The sequence below is a fragment of the Schistocerca gregaria genome, chromosome X, assembly GCF_023897955.1.
Source record: "Schistocerca gregaria isolate iqSchGreg1 chromosome X, iqSchGreg1.2, whole genome shotgun sequence".
Lineage (NCBI taxonomy): Eukaryota > Metazoa > Arthropoda > Insecta > Orthoptera > Acrididae > Schistocerca > Schistocerca gregaria.
The window spans coordinates 38,432,252-38,451,423 of NC_064931.1; the positions used below are offsets into that span (position 1 = coordinate 38,432,252).

At 38.4% G+C, this 19,172-nt stretch overlaps 1 protein-coding gene across 1 annotated transcript in view; it reads right to left on the minus strand.

Moving 5' to 3' along the window:
- Window positions 1–19,172, minus strand: part of LOC126299544 (calsyntenin-1) — a 73,234-nt gene that overhangs the window by 25,451 nt on the left and 28,611 nt on the right. Inside the window, exons 9-14 of the mRNA XM_049991539.1 lie at window positions 14,025–14,202; window positions 9,601–9,774; window positions 8,937–9,069; window positions 6,567–6,766; window positions 4,895–5,082; window positions 4,659–4,775 (exon numbers count right to left, since the gene is read on the minus strand). Coding sequence (XP_049847496.1) covers window positions 4,659–4,775; window positions 4,895–5,082; window positions 6,567–6,766; window positions 8,937–9,069; window positions 9,601–9,774; window positions 14,025–14,202 — 990 coding nt within the window. The remainder of the gene's footprint in view (window positions 1–4,658; window positions 4,776–4,894; window positions 5,083–6,566; window positions 6,767–8,936; window positions 9,070–9,600; window positions 9,775–14,024; window positions 14,203–19,172) is intronic.

The following is a 19,172-nucleotide window of genomic DNA, read 5'->3' on the forward strand; positions in this document are numbered from 1 at the left end:
AAATCAATACTAGAAGTGAGCTGCCAGACTTCATTTCTGACTGTACTACTATTCCGCACAAGAATAATACAAATGTAAACGTAACATGATTTGTATATTCTTCCACGTTTCTTATTGTCTCACACGAGTTCGTTAGGCGGACAGAATGTAAGTGAGGTAAAAGCTGAAATGGAAGAAGAATGTTTACAGTTGTGTGTTCTTATAGCAAAGAATGTACGTGATTCACAGGAATCAGCTCGTCACTGGTAGTGACACATCAAGATGTAGCATTGGCCACACAGGCTTGCCAAACAGATTTTCGTAGTAGACTTGAAATGTGTGACTAGCGACAGTTTAAAAAAAGCAGCTTACAAATTAAAAGCAGAAATAGAAAACAAAATTTTATTAATAATACAAATTTTACGAAACGTTTAAAATATCAATTAGATTCTATATGAGTCTAATCCATTCCAGCACCATGTCCCCCAAATGCCACCCACTTTCATTTGCTTGTAGAATTACAGTTTTTAGAAAAACTTCCAATTTCAATAGTCTTTCGCTTGAAAACTACGAATGGGGGTAACTTATGTTCATAAGCTATGCAAGCAACCATGCCAGACAGCTGTTTTCCGCTCCCTGACAACAATACTGATATCTTTCTTTCCTCTGGTGTCAACTATATAATTCGATGGCATGTCAAAATATATATGAGAGTTTGGTCAGCATTCCCTATCTGGACAAGAAGGTACTGGTTTTCAGTGTGTTGCCTGATTATGAAGCACTGAAACTCCACAAGTTTTTCTTTGTAATTTTTTGGCAACTTCTGGGCAACTGAAGTTAGCATCTGAAGCGAAAAACCACTGCACTTCATCAAAAGCACTCCAGTTGCAACTAGCCTTAAAATTTTCAGTATTTTGCACTCTAACAATTTCATGTGCGTTAATTTTAAAAGTTTCACCACTCATACGCAGGAATGTTTGACGCTGTTCCTTAACAAACTTGTTTAAAAATTACTTCAAGAGCAAATCAGCCACATTTTGGCCCACTAAAGGCTTCCCTGCACTGGAAAATTCAAATAATTTGTCTATTTGCGGACACCATTATCTGGCGTTACTCTCATTAATCCCGTACAGTGTCACAGACCTGTAGCATGAATAGAACTTTTTTTCTGCACAAGAAATAACTTCCTTCTTGCATTTGGCTCTATAATGAAAGTGCTTCATTATGGTTCACTAACACAAGCACTTCACAAAATTTTGATGAAACAATACATGAAATCAGAATGATCCATGGCTTACCAACTCATCCAAGAATCTTACAGCCTTATGCATTGTTGGTATTTACGTAAAGAATTTTAATATTTGACCTGCAAAGCATGTCTGTGTAGCATTGCATATATTCAATGGGAAAAGTTAGTCGTGATGGCTCCTAGCACAATTTTTCTGGACTTCCATTTGCTCTGCACTTGATTCTAATCTGCAGGCTGTTTTTTGGACCCCAAAAACCAGAAGAAAGCGTGGCTGAGATTTGAGTATGTACGATAGTGACATGGCTACCTAAATAAGTGTTCATAACACACACACACACACACAAAAGGTTTTAACTTTTACAAGGTTTTGGAGCCACTGGCTACTACTTCTGGGAGAAGAATTGAAGGGGGAAGTATGAGGGATGAAAGAAAAGGACTGGACAGGATCAGGGAAAGGGAAAGGGAAAGGGATACTGTTCAGGAAAGTCAACCAGGACACTTGGTCAGGGGAGACTTACTGTTAAGTCTCCCCTGACCAGAGATTCTGGGTGGCTTTTCTGAACAGTACCCTTTTCCCTAAACCTCTCCAGTCCCTTTCCTTTGCACTTCTTCCTTCCCCTTCAACTCTTCTGCCAGGAAGAGGAGCTACTGGCTCCCAAAAGTTTGTAGAAGTTAAATCCTTCTGTGTGTATGCTCCCCTGCCACTGCTTGGTGAGTAGATTTTTTAACTGTCCATTTACATTATATTATCAATAATTAAGTGACCAGGAATAATATGGCATCAACTGGGTTTTAAAGACGACTTTTGAAATTTTGGGGCTATAGGGCAATGTGTTATCGTGGTATAATGCATATCCACTGCGCGCTGAAGGAAAAATAAGCCTCTAAAACTTCCAAGAACAGGTGTTGGTACTGAGAATACCTGAAAATTGTATTATTTTTAGACAACTGTGGTACCTAACAGTATTCCACCCATAAACAACTCCCATTTACCCATTTTATACAACCATGTGGAAAGACCTAGTATTTACAACATAATGAATGCTTATGCAGTCCCATTTACAGCCAGCAATTCATCCGAAACTACAACTTTTCACCAATATGTCTATAGTTGGCCATATTTATGCATCCAATGTAATGTATACTGTTGATGTATAATCGCTCTGCTACAGGAAAGGGGACAGGGGAAGGATTAATTTTCTGCAAAAGCAAATATTTCACTAAAAAAACTTCTTACTATACAGAATATAAACTATTTATTCACATTATTATTTATTTCCTTTCTCAAACGCTATGTCTGGTTAAAAATGGAAAGTGACATGGACGTTGATCAAGTGTGACTCTTTTAACCGTACGGTATGTATTACATTGCATTTAGGAACTTTCGGATAATTTAACATATATCAATAATTACAGATTTCTGTAGTTGTATATATGTGTTTAGATGTAGCTGTATTGTGGATATTGTGTGGTATGACACCTGTAGTTGATAGTACAATTGGTATAATCTCAACTTTATCCTGATGCCACATGCCCTCAACTTCCTCAGCCAGTTGGATGTATTTTTCAATTTTTTCTCCTGTTATCTTCTGTATATTTGCGTATTGGGTATGGATATTTCGATTAGTTGTGTTAATTTCTTCTTTTTATTGGTGAGTATGATGTCAGGTTTGTTATGTGGCATTGTTTTATCTGTTATAATGGTTCTGTTCCAGTATAATTTGTATTCATCATTCTCCAGGACATTTTGTGGTGCACACTTGTATGTGGGAACCTGTTGTTTCATTAGTTTATATTGTATGGCAAGTTGTTGATGTATTATTTTTGCTACATTGTCATGTCTTCTGGGGGTATTCTGTATTTGCTAGTATTGTACATCCACTTGTGATGTGATCTACCGTTTCCATTTGGTGTTTGCAAAGTCTGCATTTATCTGTTGTGGTATTGGGATCTTTAATAATATGCTTGCTGCATTATCTGGTGTTTATTGTTTGATCCTGTATTGCAATAATGAATCCTTCTGTCTCACTGTATATATTGCCTTTTCTTAGCCATGTGTTGGATTGCCTCTTGATCGATGTGTGGCTGTGTTCTTATTTTTTTGTTTTTTTTTCCCCCCCTTCTATGAGTTTCCGGTTCAGGTATGTTGTGTGGCAAACTTTTAAACCTGTGCATATAATCGTTTATAAAAAAATGTGGTTATTTAGCCAAAAAACTAGATACTAATTTAATCAAAAATAAATGCTACATTTTCAGCACCCTCATAACACTTCAAGTTCCATTACAATTCATTATCCCTCATCTGCTTTGTTCACTGTCGAAATATCCACATCAGATGATACATATTACATCCTTCATAAAAATGTAATTTCGTGAAAGCATTCCTTTATATAGCTGAAGATGTGTTCCCTTTTGGAATCAGTAATCATCTAATATGCCATTTTCTGACAAGTAGGAACAGCAACTCTACAACAGCTTGTCTTAAAATAACAAGCTAACACTGCACCTAGAACGGGCATTCAAATGAACCCAAGACAGATGGAAAAAAAGTAAGTAAACTATTCATTATTTCAAAAGTAACTGCCATAACTATTACTACATTTATCGTACTGCTGGACGAAATGGTCAATGCCTTAATGAGAAAATGTTTGCAGCCACCTACGGAACCATGATGGTACTAAGATGTGCATCTCTTCGACTGATGAAAATCAATGGCCACACGTCTCTTCAGGGCTACACAAACATGGAAATTGCTCGGGACAGATCAAGACTTTATGGGTGATGTGTATAAGGGCTTCCCAAAAAGCTCATCATGATTTTCCTTCAGGGGACTTGCCTGTTGTTTCGGCTATGCTGTAGAAGTTTCACTAGGAAGCTCTTACTCATCCTCCACAGTCCCGATTTCCCCCCATATGATTTCCATATTTTTGGAGCCCTAAAGAAAGACATTTGCGGCCACTGATTTGCTTTGGACAAAGTGGTGCATGGCTGGATACAATCGTGGTTCCATAGATAGCCACAAACATTTTTCCACCAAGGCACTGATCACCTTGTCTCACAGTGGGATAAATATAACTGTTATGGCAATTACTTTTGAAATAAAACAGTTTACTTTCTTTTTTCTGTCTGTCTTCTTCATTTGACTGCACCTTAAACTTCTTACATCATCATTTTTATGCTCCTTACAGACAGCACGAGCAAACATTTGAACATCATACACTAGTCTAAAATTTTTTGAGTTTCATTTTGTATGACTCATTATGTTGCTATTTTGTTATGTATGGATGTAAATTATTTTTTCTTGTAAATATGTCAGTGCTTTTCAGTGATTAAGACATTGTGCAAGTATTACCAGTGAGCTGTAGAATACACTGGCACTCATAAAAACAGAACCATTAACAAATTCTTTGAAGAAAACTAGATAACTTACAGTTTGGACATATTCATTGCTCATAAACCTCCCATTCATTTCTGAGCATGTCAGCTTGAACACCCTGTTGAGGTAATATGCAGGCTTCCTATTAGTGTACTGTATCTGACGGAGAACCTAAAATAAGAATGTACATGGAGGTCACATGTTAATTCTGTTAAAAAAAACCACAGCAACTTTAGTGTCCAAATTTCTAACTTAGTCCATTTGATCTTTGATAGATGAGGTGGCATTACCTGTTCATAATTGTATATCATGTCAGCCCCAGACACCATAACACCATCTTTTGTAACCTTGGCAACAATACCAAACTGTGTTAGCATGTTCTCTGGGAGGGTCACTGTTTCATGATCTGGGTTAAGTGGTGGATAGACTGAAACAGTGCAAGAGTCCAACTGTTTCTCGATAACACTGATTGGCTCTCCTGAAATTCAAGCAAAATCTTTGTGACTAACACTGCAAAATCTTTTATGAACTGTTAAGTTCAGTATTACAGAGCTACCATACACATACATAAGCTATTCACTGAAATTCGTACTCCTGCCTTAATAAAAATTCATGGACAGCAGTAGTTAACTTTTGTACAGTATGCAAACTACAAGCTCATGGCAGACAGATGTATATTAGAAATTATTAACAATTTATTGATGTATGCTGTTTGCACTGAATGGGTAACTGTAGTGGCATTTAATAAATGAAGTACAGGCATTGTATACTGAGCTCAATGTGTGTTACACATTGAATCAGGAAAGCATTTGATTCTGCTGGACAAGTATAGAAGTAACTGCTGATAACCACCATCTTAGAAGCCAAATGGTAATGTGTAAATACCTGTTATCACTGTGTGACTATAGCCAAGCAAACCACGTGACTGCCTTACAAATTATGAGATGCTGCTCATCGAAGCTTGATACACTGCATTTATGTTTTTGAAAAGGATATACCCGAAAAGCAGTACCCCGTTTGGTTGGTTTAATGTGTCATCAATAATGTGATTCATACATTTAGAATGTACGATACACATTGTGGAACAATCTCCAAATAAAACCATTCATCTAATCAACAAAGGAAGACATGACCCCCTGGAAGTTGCAGTATGACTATTCAACAGCTAGTTTTGACATCTTCATCGTCTAGTCATTGTAATTGCTGGCTATTTTGAGCTATTGCCATCATATACCATAAATCACAAAAATATTAAAAAGTTATTTATGTAAAATTCATTTAATATCAAAATGAACTTTTAAGCTGCAGTGTACATACATTAATTATGCTGTTTGTACTATACAACATTTTATGGTCAGCCATGAAATAACATTCACTGTATGAACACTCATATTTTAATTCTTGATAAATAAAACTTTTGACTTAAAGTTAACAAACTTCATAGACTGTTGCAATTATACAGTTACATATAATATTACTTTCAATGTTTAATCATTCACAGTGTGTGACAACAATAGGCTGCCAAAGTAGCCAGTACGACTCAGTTATGCTGGCCATATGAAAACTGTATTGAAAGTAGCTGCTGAATAAATTGAAGTCATATTTCATCTTCCCTGCAGTATTACAGAGCTACATACACAAACAAAATCTATTTGCTATTTTTAAACACATAGAAGCTGCACAAAACATATCAATTCCTTCACTCACATCAGATTGCTCCAACATAAGAAAACTTATCAAAACAGCAAAACATAGTTTTCAAAGAATTCATTTCATTATAAGGTTGTGCTACAACAGGTGTGCCACCACACTGTTTACAACGCCTGTAGAAGACAAAAAAATTATGAAAATAACTATCACAATCCTCTCTACTAACAATAAATAATTGGGAAATAATTATTAATACTTGATATTAAGTATTGCTTTTATATATCATGAGTAGAACACGACAAGGAAACTCACCATGCTTCCATGGCTTTTGGCCTTTTGTCTGACCAACAGTGATTCGCACATCAGTAAATACTCGCACACCAAGTCTGAAGTCTTCATATTCTCGGGCAACATTTCCTGTTCCATTTATGTCTATGCTTGGCTGCTGTGGCTGAAGGACCATTACATAGCTTTCTACACTAGGCACTTTCACAGAATGCTCACGTTCACAGCTGAGAAAAAGGATATTAATTTTATGAGTGTCAAAGAAAGAGTAACAAAATTTTGCATAAATCAAAACATACAAGAACTAAAAAATTATATGAATGCCATTGTGTACAATGAGAAATTTTACAAATGACAAATGCATGAAAGTTGCACAATATTTGAAAAGCTCCAGTAAAATTTGAAAGCCAAAATAAACCACTTCTCAGTCAGGTATTAAGAAATATTGCTAACTTGTACAGATCTGCGAAGTACAGGTAAAAACTAATGCCATTACCCAACACTTCAGCAATTAGGGGCAGCCAGAACCATTCACATCTGTCACTAATTAGAAGACAAAATATGTGGAGAAATACATGAGTTATTAGAACCGTCTGAACAGATTATAGAGCCTTTGCCCCAAAGGTGCATTATGTTGGGGTTGGGTTGTTTTGAGGGAGGAGAGCAGACAGTGAGGTCATCTGTCCATTGGTTAGGAAAGGATGGCAAAGGAAATTGGCCGTGCCCTTTGAAAGGAACCATCCCAGCATTTGCCTGGAACGATTTCGGGAAATCACGGAAAACCTTAATCAGGATGGCCGGATGCAGGATTGAACCGTCGTTCTCCCGAATGCGAGTCCAGTGTGCTAACCACTGCACCACCTCTGTTGGCGGTGCATTATGCCACCTAGTATTTTCATACTACTGATCATTATAGCTTTCAACTCAAGTTGTTGACCAACATTATTGGGTGGGATCTTCTCTAGTTCTCCACATGATATTACCTCCATCTGAAGGAACTATCAAAATCTGAACATTTACCTTAGTAAGAGTACAAAGTGCATCAACGATAAAGCGCACCACCATAAATCGTTTGTTTCAGTCTTGTGTCCTCATAATTGTACAAAATAATTGAACTTTTGACGTGTGTAGTCTACATATACACATACTCCACATGCCACTTTACAGTGCATGGCAGAGGGGACAGTGTACCACTACTAGTCGTTTTCCTCTCCTGTTCCACTTTCAAACAGAGCACAGGAAAAACGACTGTCTATAAGCCTCCACATAAGCCCTAACTACCACCATCTCATCTTCGTGGTACTTACACAAAATTTATGATGGTAGCAGTAGAAGCGTTCTGCAGTTGGCCTCAAATGCCGGTTCTCTAAATTTCCACTAAAGTGCTTTATGAAAAGAGCATCATCTTCCCTCCAGGAATTCCCATTTGAGTTCATGAAGCATCACCGTAATACTTCTGTGCTGGTTGAATCTACTGATAACAAACTGAGCAGTGCCTCTGAATTGCTTCGATTTCTTCCTTTAATCAAACCTGGTGGAGATTCCATACACTTGAGCAGTAAAAGAATGAGTCGCACTAGCATCTTATATGCTGTCTCCTTTATAGATGAGCTAAAGTTCCCCAAAATTTTCCCAACAAAATGAACTTTGGCATTTCCCTTATCTATTACCCATAGGGTCTGCAAAGACTAGATTAAGACTGCCTATATTGAGCACACAGGTATTTACCTTAGTGGTCATTCTTCCTATGTTCCATAAGCAAATGGCATGGGAAGAAACCCTAATACGTGGTACAATGGGCAATACCCTCTACCATGCACTTCACAGTGGTTTAAAGAGTATAGATGTAGAACAAATTTATTTATGTCATATCTGCGTGTGCTCTCTTTTATGTCCACAAGACGACAGCTTCAATAAAACTACATGTTGGAGATAGATATCTGGTACATTACCTACCAAAATCAGTCACGAGCTACAACTGATGATTCTATCACAGCGTAGCCTTTGGTAGCCAATGCTTTCTTAACTGATTCAGTAGCACTGTACTGACACCCTGCATTTGCATTATATTCTACAATATTTTTTACTCTTGTGTTTAAATAACCAAACAGGTTATGTACTTTCTTTTTCAATTTTTATACTCTTAAATCGCTCTTGAAACATTGTCTCTCAATCATGGAACCACCTTGTAATGTTTAAACTACCGGAAGCTAACAAATTCAGAAATAAAGGGATACTATCAGTTGGCATATATGTAGCTGTATTATTAGATTTTTCTCTTAAGATTTTAATTTATTAGAATACATATGAACAATTGGAAATACTTTTGAAACACTAACTGGAATATCATAGAAATCCAAGTAATCAAAAACAAGCAAAAATATGCTGAATGCTTACATCACAACAGTTGAGAGGTGCAAATTGCGTCTGCCAGCAGTGGGAAACTGTCTCAAATTTGTGTAACCAACTTTTCTCAAGAGAACAACAAGATTAGTCTTGTTATCACCTTCAATGCTTAGTTCTGTCAAATCTGCAAAAGAGATTAAACTGTGTACATAAAATAAGACACCCAAGACAACCTTAATGACCAATAAACCATATTTATGACAAAATGTTTCATGTTAACAGATACTTTTAATAAAATTAATATGATGAGCTGTGGTAAACAAAAAAGGGGGGGATGTCATACAAAGACATTAAAAATTTCAGAGCTTCAATATGAACACACAAAACAATTCTTGCTTGAGATAAGGCTTGTAACCCTTGCCCTGTAGACATGACATCAGCTAAACAAAAATTCATTGCCTGTGACTGTGTTTCTAATTAAGCTGCTCAAATGCCACAACATGAAACAAAGTCACTACTGTTGAAGATTTTTAGACATGGCTCACTATTTCGTTTCAGCACTGAATGAAGAATATCTGCTTTGGAAATAAGGAAAATGAAGTTAGTCGAAAAAGTTTAACAGAATCAATCATGCAGTAATACTAAAATTTCCTGAACAGATTTTTCAAGCAAAGTTTCAAACCCTATTACTGAATTTGCTCCCTATTTTACTCACCACTGTTTGTCAACAGCTCCATTCCAGGTTCCAGTAATTCCATAGCAGGTACCTCTAAACTCTCTTTACATTTATGAAGGCAGCTAAGAACTTCAGGTTTCTCAGTCTTATTTAGAAGTATTGATAAACCTGCTAGGTAGCCTCTGAAATGATGCTTCATCTTGCTGTCAGAACCTGGAGAACAAGATGCAGTCTGAAGTATATAATGAAAGTTTGAGTAAAAATATGTCATAGGGAAAATTCCAGCCAAGCTCACTTCATATCTGGGTTATTAAATGCTATATTTATCCCAGGAATGTCTTTTCTTGCAACCTATGATTCAAGGTATTAAAGAGATATCAACACATTTTATTGCTTTAGCAGTACTGTTGCCTTTCTTAAATAACGGTAACTGCCGAGCAATGATACAGAAGGAGTGTTTTAATGAATTATCTGAAGACTTTCATGCAATTTCAACCAATTTTGAGAACTAAACAGGAAACAGAACAATGCAAAACAATGGCAGAAGTGACACAGGGAAGCATCAATCTCAGTGACTTACAGACTATGAGGTTAATATTTCACCGAGATCAAAACAGTTTGGCATTCAACCAACATCAAGCAAACTGCACACATGAGGTTGTGGATCAGCCAAGTGGAACGAGAGAAGTTCTTCAGCAAGAAGAGAAATCCTCTCTTTTGGCATTATTCTCTCTGAAATGATACAAATGTGTAATTACTAGCACTATCATTGTGACTCACCCTTATTCTGGGTTAAAGAAATGTGTTATTTGGGGCATGCAAAACTATTTTCGGGACAACTCACATCACCTGTAAGTAATACTGTTACAAGGTAATGCAGCCAGAAGGTTAGTTTGCACACCGGCAAGTTGATTGTGTTCTATTAAGCACGAGGAACAGAAGAAATCTTTCTTCATCCCTTAACAGTGGACTGTTTGATTCAGACCAAGATGTGGGATTTGTTACAAAAGCGCTACAGCTGAATATGGAATTACAAGCACAGTGGAACTTGCAATTCTTTTATATGCATAAGCATTGTTAAGCAAAGTGGGTATCAGATTACAAATCCAAAGGTCCAGGGTTGAATTTTGAGCCAGTTCTAGAATTTTTTCTCACACTAATATTTTTTTTACATCTAGCAATATATTTGTTAATGTGCAAAATAGCATGTTGCACTGTAGTTCCAAGTTCACTTTAAACTGCAGGTTGTCTAATAACTGGCATACCACTTAAAATAATACCTAGCAAAGCACTCTCTTGTAAAATGGATTTCTGGGTTAAAGGCTGCTTACTTTTTTAAAAATAATACTGGGAAAGGTACATTACATGCTATGATAAAGATCTAGGAAACATATTTTAACTTATTTTGAAAGTCGATGGCAATGTTGTTTCACAGAAGTAATTAATCCAATCCAGATCTTCATTCAGGGAAGTGGTTGACATACATTATGATACGAGGCCATCACAGCACAGTTAGATTTTCCTTGTTGTTTGGGTCACATTAAGCACTTCCACAACTAACCATGCGATGACAAATACTGAAACTACTTCAGTGATAAACATCTCCTTTGTCACCACACAGTGAATGGTCACACGTCCCTAAACAGAGCTTACAGAATAGTCAGGCAAGGTTTTCCAGTTTGGTTTGTCTGCCAGAGGATTTCTAAACATGTCTGGCAACCATTCTAATTGTTAATATGTAAACAGCAGTAATCATAGGCCTTGCAAAAAGATAGAACCAGCAGAGAAGTGCAAGTAACTGAAGAAAGAATCAGTCTGAATGTTCATTTCTGAGGCAAAAGGTAATGTCTGTAAACTTAGCACTGACTGTCTGAAAAGCTGAAATGTTTAAAAAATTTACAGAGTTATATGGAATGTGTGAACTATGTGAGATCATCATAGACTCATGTACAGAAACTCTGTTTTGACATTTTTAAGGCTATGAAACAAAGCTTATGGCACATAAGGTTGGGCAGAGTTACAGTTAAAGCCCAAAAAGTTAATGTGGAACTACAGTTACATTTTCTACAGTAAGTAGGTATTATGAAAACCACTGTAGAAACTTGACTGAGTTACAGCCTAAGCATGCGGGATCTTTTCTGAGGCAATCTTGCATTAGGCTGCAGTCCCATAAAATACCTTTGATCGTAGAAACATCTATGGTTTGCTAAAGTGGAAATAAACCACACTGTTTACATGGAAGTCTAAATATTTCATTTTGGGTAACCAACTCCCATGTATTTAAATTACTGTGAGAAAACTATGTTTCCAAGGTACCATGGATATTACAAGGACCCAGGGTTTGGGAAGTAGAGACTGTCTGCAGTGTGCTTCTGGTGTAATTGATAGATTCTGGGGTGGTTGTGAGTGCATTCAGGTAGCATTAGGGTTTATATAAGTGATGGCATAGTTAAACATATCATTCACTTCTTATGACTGTTATGCCTCATAAGGAAATCGCACCTAGCATATTTCACATGGACTGTGTGAATTATGACTGTGCAAACATTCTACTGTAACAGCAGAAGAAGAGATGAGAAACTACAGTAATTTACAGGTTCACATTCCACTTTTAAATTTTTATTATCAGTATTTTATTTTTTCATCAAATGAGCTTAATGTTACCCATATCTGCTTAAATAAATATCTCATATTGTACATTCCCAAACAAGCTTTTGTCAATCCCACCTGTATCTGGAGGTCTTACAATAATATCTCTCCATAATGATAAACTAAATGTATGTGGTTTATACATATTCTTGTCCCATTAATGTGACGACTGCCTACGTTGGACATCAACATGCAATAACCACTCTCCGACAACAGGTGGCAGCACTAGCAGTGGAGTGGTTGAATGATTCAGAAAACACTGCAGTTCTCATAAATAGGAAATTGAGTGATGTATCTGACATCCAAAAGGGCATGATCATTGGCTTTCGGACCAAGGGTGGAAGCATTTCTGAGATGGCCAAGTTTGTAAACTATTCATGTGCTGTTGTGGTTGTAGTATACTGTGCATGTCAAAACAGTGGTATCCAAAACTGGCATCGAAGGAACTGTGGTGCACAACCAGCCGTAGATGACAGAAGTGAAGACGGGTGCTGAGATGCGTACAGGCAAATAAACGTGCAACTGATGAGCAACTAACCACACAGTGGAACCGAGGGGCTACAAACAGTGTCTCCTCAATGAGCATTCAGCATACTGTGTATGGGCCTCCATTGCAGGCACTCAATTCATGCATCTTATGCCGACTGCTGTTCATCGACAACGAATGCTGTAATGTGCACACCAATACTGGAACTAGACACCCACTGAGTGGTGACAGGTAGCCTCTTCAGATGAATGACATCTTATGCTACATCGGACAAATGGCTGTTGGCATGTATGGCATGAAACATCTGAATGCGAGCACCGTGTAACAATTGTCTGAAGGGTACAGGCTAGATGAGGGAGCATTATGATCTGGGGAATGTTTTCATGGCATTCTCCAAGTGATTCTCGATGGCACAATGGATCAACGTAAGTACACATTGACCTTGAGGGAGGACCTGTACACCCCTAATGCAGTTTATTTTTCCTCAGCATGGTGGCATCCATGACCAGGACAATGCAACATGTCACACAGCTCTTAGTGTGTGTGGTTCGAGGAGCATCAGGGTGCATTTACCATACTCCTCTGACCATCAAACTCCCTGTGGACTTAAACCAAATTCAGAATCTGTGGGACCATCTCGATGAGGCAGCACGCACCATGGATAATCAACTGAGAAACGTAGCACAGTTGGCCACAGCACTGGAGTGAGTATAGGTACACATCCCCGTCAGTACCTTCCAGAACCTCACTGGCTCTATCTGCAGGTCTCTGAAGTGGTCCACGCTGCGAAAGGTGGTTATTCAGGCTTCCGACAGGTGTTCACATTAATCTGAGGGACATTGTATGTATGTATGTATGTATGTATGTATGTATGTATGTATGAGTTGGTTGCATATTTCCAAGGAGTTTGAATTCTGTCCCTGGTTGGTGTAACAATTTTTATGAAAATTAATGAGACACTAACTCTGGCTAAGTTTAGCATAAGTTAAACATGGTAATATGCACTGTGGTTTTAAATCAGCATTAAACTCTCACACTCTGGGTAAACCAGTTCATTACTTTACGAAAGGAAAGCAATGGCATTGCAATACTAGAGGAAAGTTCCCAGCATTGCACTTAGGTGTGCAAACTGATCTTCAATTAGTGATTAATTTACTTGTACAGGAAGTAACTTTATATGAAAGAACTGCTCTTGTAACTAATCTCACAAAACAGTATGCAATCTGCAAAAACCTGGTAATACAGAGTTAGAAGTTCATCAACTTATTATATTAAACAATTTTAGTAGTGCTGGGATGGGGAGTAACAATAGAACTGCCGACCTTACCTTGCCAGCATGCTCCCACAGTGAGTGTAGTATTGATGCCTTTTGTATGATGGAGTGGCCAATCATCTATGATTTCAGGATTCTTCTTCTCTGCTTTGAACATCTGACCATCCACATACAGGGTAACCTCAGGGAATTTTACAGACACTGCATAATGATGCCATTCATTATCACACACCTGAATAACAAGATTAAACAGTGCATATAACTGTATTGCCATGAAAATTTTAAGTATGCAGAAATCAATAAAGCTTTAGACATTTTACCTGTGTTTTAATCCCAAACACCACAAGTGGAGACTATTTGATTATTATTTTAAACGCAATCACATAACATAAAAATAATGCTAACTAGTTTTACACACAAATAGAAGCTGAGGATGGCCAATGTATGACTGGAATCAGTTATGATTGTATCTCAAATAACAAGAAGTGAGTAATACGCCCAAATAAACACATTGTCTGCCCCCCTCCCCCCTCCACATAAATAAATTTCAGACTCTTGTAAATTCTTTTCTCCAGATCTGACCTGAATATACATTAATTTGCGAACTCCACTATATGTGCCTGTTCCTAAACCTTATTCAAACCTGCAAGATCACTACCTGTTACACTGATATACAATAAAGGTTTCAAACGAAGTTTTTCTGCCACTATCCAATGCTATGCTGTAGTTAATGCCATGCTAAGGTTAACTAACTAGGCTGAGATAAACTTTAAACTGAAAATAATCACATCCATGAAAATAAAGATGTTTGGTGTTATAGCTCCATCTCACTTTCAACAATGGGAAACATCAATTCTGAAGTATTTCTGTGTAATCTGAGATAATTAGATGGTTGCTAAAGAAAAAGAATGCATAACATAAATACAATGAAAAATTTTACTGTAAGAATGTCAGACAATTACGTGTCGCAAATATAATTTAGTAGTGTTAAAACACAAAGGCCCTTCCAGAAGTTTAAAACTTTTGCCTTGAAAAGGAAACTATTGCTATATATTTTGTGTACGGACTAGAGATCAGAAATAGAGTGAGCACTAGTCTAATGTTGAGGGTTGCATACTTTATAAATCAAGGCACCATTGTTACACCATCAGTTCATTTCTGCTGTAGTTCTGCAAGTGTGACGAATCAGAACTGTGCGCTGCAGCATACTTAACTCTCCCTCTTACTGAAGCATGCAGAAGTGTACAGCTAGTCATTACTTACTGTTAGTATGCAAGGCAAGTATACAATCTTGTTGCTGTAAAGTAGCATTAACAAGGCTTAACAACTAATTGTCAGGTTCAAATGGCCTTTAAATATGCTGTTTTTTGAGAGACAGTGAAAGATGTAAGACAAAAATTAACTGAAGCAAAGTATACTATTGCAAATGTCTTCCATTAGGTGACGAGTGAAATCTGAAGTAAGTTTCATGCTGTAATCCAAAAGTCACATGAAAAACATACAAATTTCATCCAACGCATGGTCCCTCCATCCTAGATATGTCCAGCTGGGAATAGCCCCAGAGAGGCAGGATGCAGAAGACAAAGCCTGACGAACCCGATTATATCCAAGAAGCAAGTAGAAGTGAAAGAGGGGTAAATGGGTGAAGGCAGGAGAGCTGTCCCACACATAAAGCAGCTGGAGGCCCCTGGGACACAGTCATATGATGGGAGATGCACCCTCTGCATCTGACTGGTGCTTCCATACCGTCTGTTACCCCATGAAAACTAGTAACACAGACAAGTTGATAAATTCTTGTGAAAGTGAGCAACAAAATTGAGACAGTAAACCAATGATAAAAAAGGAAAAGAAAGAATTAAAAAGGTGGGAAGGGCAGGAACCAGGCTGGACCACCAAGGGCAGCCATGGACCACCTAGGTCAGAGCAGGCAACAGGGCACTCCTCCAACACCTCAAGGGGCCGACGAGGCTAATGTGCTCTATGTCACAGAGAGGAGAAGAAACTACTTTCACTGGCAAAACAAAACCCGATAAGCCACTTTGGTGTCATCTGCTAGCACTAGAGGTAGTACATCAGCTAGTTTAAGGTTTTATCGTAAGGTGGCCAACTTAGGGCACTCCAGCAAGGTGTGGGCCACCGTCAGTGGATCCTCATTCCCAATGCTAAGCCGACAACAGTAGATTCCCTGTGAGAAGCATAGAAGGAAGACTGCCACATAGTAATGGTCTCAGTTATGGTTCACAGTTCATTCAGAGAAACTAGGGCACACCAATACGGGTTCTAAGCCTCCAATTATTGACACCAGTTGGGGCACAGACTGCTCTACACTGTGTGTAGAACAAGTACCAAACAAGTCATATTTCAAGCCATTCTTATCTATTTTTCTTTTAGCTACCAATTTTGGCACATCACTGGTGCCATCCTTTGACTCGTGTACGTGCTGTGAACACGTGTCACACAAAGCTTGTTGCGATACAACAGGAGCCATCAAATACATCCAGATTCCATGAGAATCTATGCACACTGTGACTGGAAGTACCACATAACTTGGTGTAATGCACCAGGAGCTAACATAAAAAAAATTGGATTTCATAAATATTTTTTTTGGAGTGGATACCCGAACAGTTCAACAGTAACTGTGTAGATGGCCAGTCAAAGACAACAGGTCGAAGATAACATGTTTTAGGCTGCCTTCTTCAGAAGAATATTCATGGAATCTAGATTTATTTGATGGCTCTTGTTGTATTGCACCAAGCTTTGTGGTACATCAATTCAGTTGCATAGGGGCATGGCAATGGCACCATTGAAGTACTACAACTGGTAGCTTACAGAACAATAAATAATTAATTGAAATAAAGCTGTTATTTTGTTCTTTTTCTACACACTGTTTGATCAGTAGCTGTCCTGAGGCAGTGGTGGATCCTTGAAGGCTCTACAAAGCTCCAGTCCTGTCCTGTCTTGGTTATGGGATTCTGGCATATAGCTCGGCATCATGTTCAGTGTTGCAGGTGCTGGACTCTGTGCACCATTGTGGGGTCCAACTAGAAACAGGTGCCTTTTGAACCAGCCCAGCCTAATAGTGGAGGTGTGGGTACTCCTCCCTCCCCCCCCCTCCTTCCTTCCTTCCATTGATTTAACGCAAACACCACACAGGGTATCTGCTCCAAAAACTACACTACTCCCATTGTCATCTCTTACAAGGGAGCAGCCACATAGGCCCCCATTTTGTGTGTCCCTTCCTCATATCTTGTCTCAATCTACCCTTTGGACCAAAACACACTGTTGATCCCATTGTTTTTTGCCATCTGTATCTAGCCATCCTTTATGTATTTGTAGGTTTGAAAGTGTGCTTGAGCCCTCAGCCAAGTTCATTCTTGCACCACCAAGACGTCCGCCGCTCGTGGTCTCGCGGTCGCATTCTCGCTTCCCGAGTACGAGGTCCCGGGCCTCGAGATGACTGGATGTTTGTGCTGTCCTCCTCATTTAATCATCATTCATGAAAGTGGTGAGAATGGACTGAGCAAAGGTTGTGTGCCCCACAAACCTATCACCAGCATCACTGCCAAGCCAAGATGTTCTTAATCGACAGTGACACCCCCAGTTTTTCTTCAGGCTATTGACCACTACTACCCTGAACACCCATTGTTTGTGATCATCTATCTTCTTCTGTGGAATATAGCAAGCTGGACACTAAGTTGTTGACCCTCAGGTCACTTTGACATCCCAGGGAAGAACACACAGGTTGGCCGCCTTGGCTTTCAGGATACTGACTGTAGATGGGGGTACCGTAACTATAGCTTCTCTAGAAAGCTCATGTACTTGCCTTGCATATTAACAGTAAGTCATGACTAGCCGTACACTTCTGCATGCTTCTGTAAGAGAGAAAGAGTCGATAAGTATGCTGAAGCACACAGTCCTGACTTGTCAAACTGGTAGCTAACAGAAAAATAAATAAGGAAACAGATTGAAATATGACTTGTTTGGTTCTTGTTCTACACACAAAGTGTAGAGCAGTCTTTGCCCCAACTGGTGTTACTGACACAGCTTAAGAGTGTTAAGGTGCAACTAGCATGTTTTGCTTAAGTTGGCATAGATGGAGAAGCCACATCAACAAGGCACTAAAGACCAGTCCCAAAAAGTGGTCAAACTCCACCACACTGATCAACTAGTCGTTGAGTTAGAGTTGTGGGTGTGGATGTACAGTACAACAGTGACAGAAGTGCACGATGCATGTCTTGGTAGCTGAAAACCGGAAACCAGGGCGAGAGCCCAGAACTGCACCTTACATGTGTCATCCTACAGTGTAATTACACAGTGGAGGAGCAACAGTAAATACATAAATCCATCAGCCCACAGGAACAGTATCACTGTAGACACCACTGCTGCAGCTAGGTTATTTACAGCCACTAGAAAAAGCAGCCACACTACTGAGATCTGTGAGACCCTATTCTCTTGTATATGTGGGACACAGCGATTAGCATCAACTTTAATTCTATAGTGTGACAAGAAGTTTTAGACAAAAATCTGGAGCAGACCCCTGAGACCCCACTCGTGTAGGGTAATGAGGATGCGGTGATGCCATAAGCCTTTTGCAAGTTGAAGAAGATAGCAATAAGGTGCTGATGCTAGGCAAAAGCTGACTGGCTGGCAGACTCAATTCAGACCAAATTGTCAGCAGTAGAACTGCCTTGGCAAAAACCATCCTGGGATGGAGCTAAAAGACCACGAGACAAAGTACCAACACAGATGCCAGCTAGCCATATGTTTGATCAACTTCCAGAGAATATTAGTGAGACTAAATGAGTGATAGATAGCGACAAGAAAATTCCATGATAACAATAATGCAAAAAGCAACATGAAATTAGTGGTTTTCAGTGAAATAATGTGACATGGCAATTTTTCCAAGACATGGAAAAATTTTTAATTTTGCCATAAAAATTATTTATAAATCTGAGGACAGCTGTTACTAATATTTGTAAATGATAGTTACTGAATGTTTAAAAAACCACTGAATACAAAAATACAGTTCAAAACAGAATCTGTCAAAGAAATACAGAAATTGGGAAAAAATAGCACCGAATTTGGCAAAATTATAACAGCAAATATGGCAAAAAGGAGAACACTGAATTTAGTAAAAAACACTGATTTTGCACAAGTAGCACTGAGTTTGACAAAAATAGGAAACCAAATGCATAAAAAACA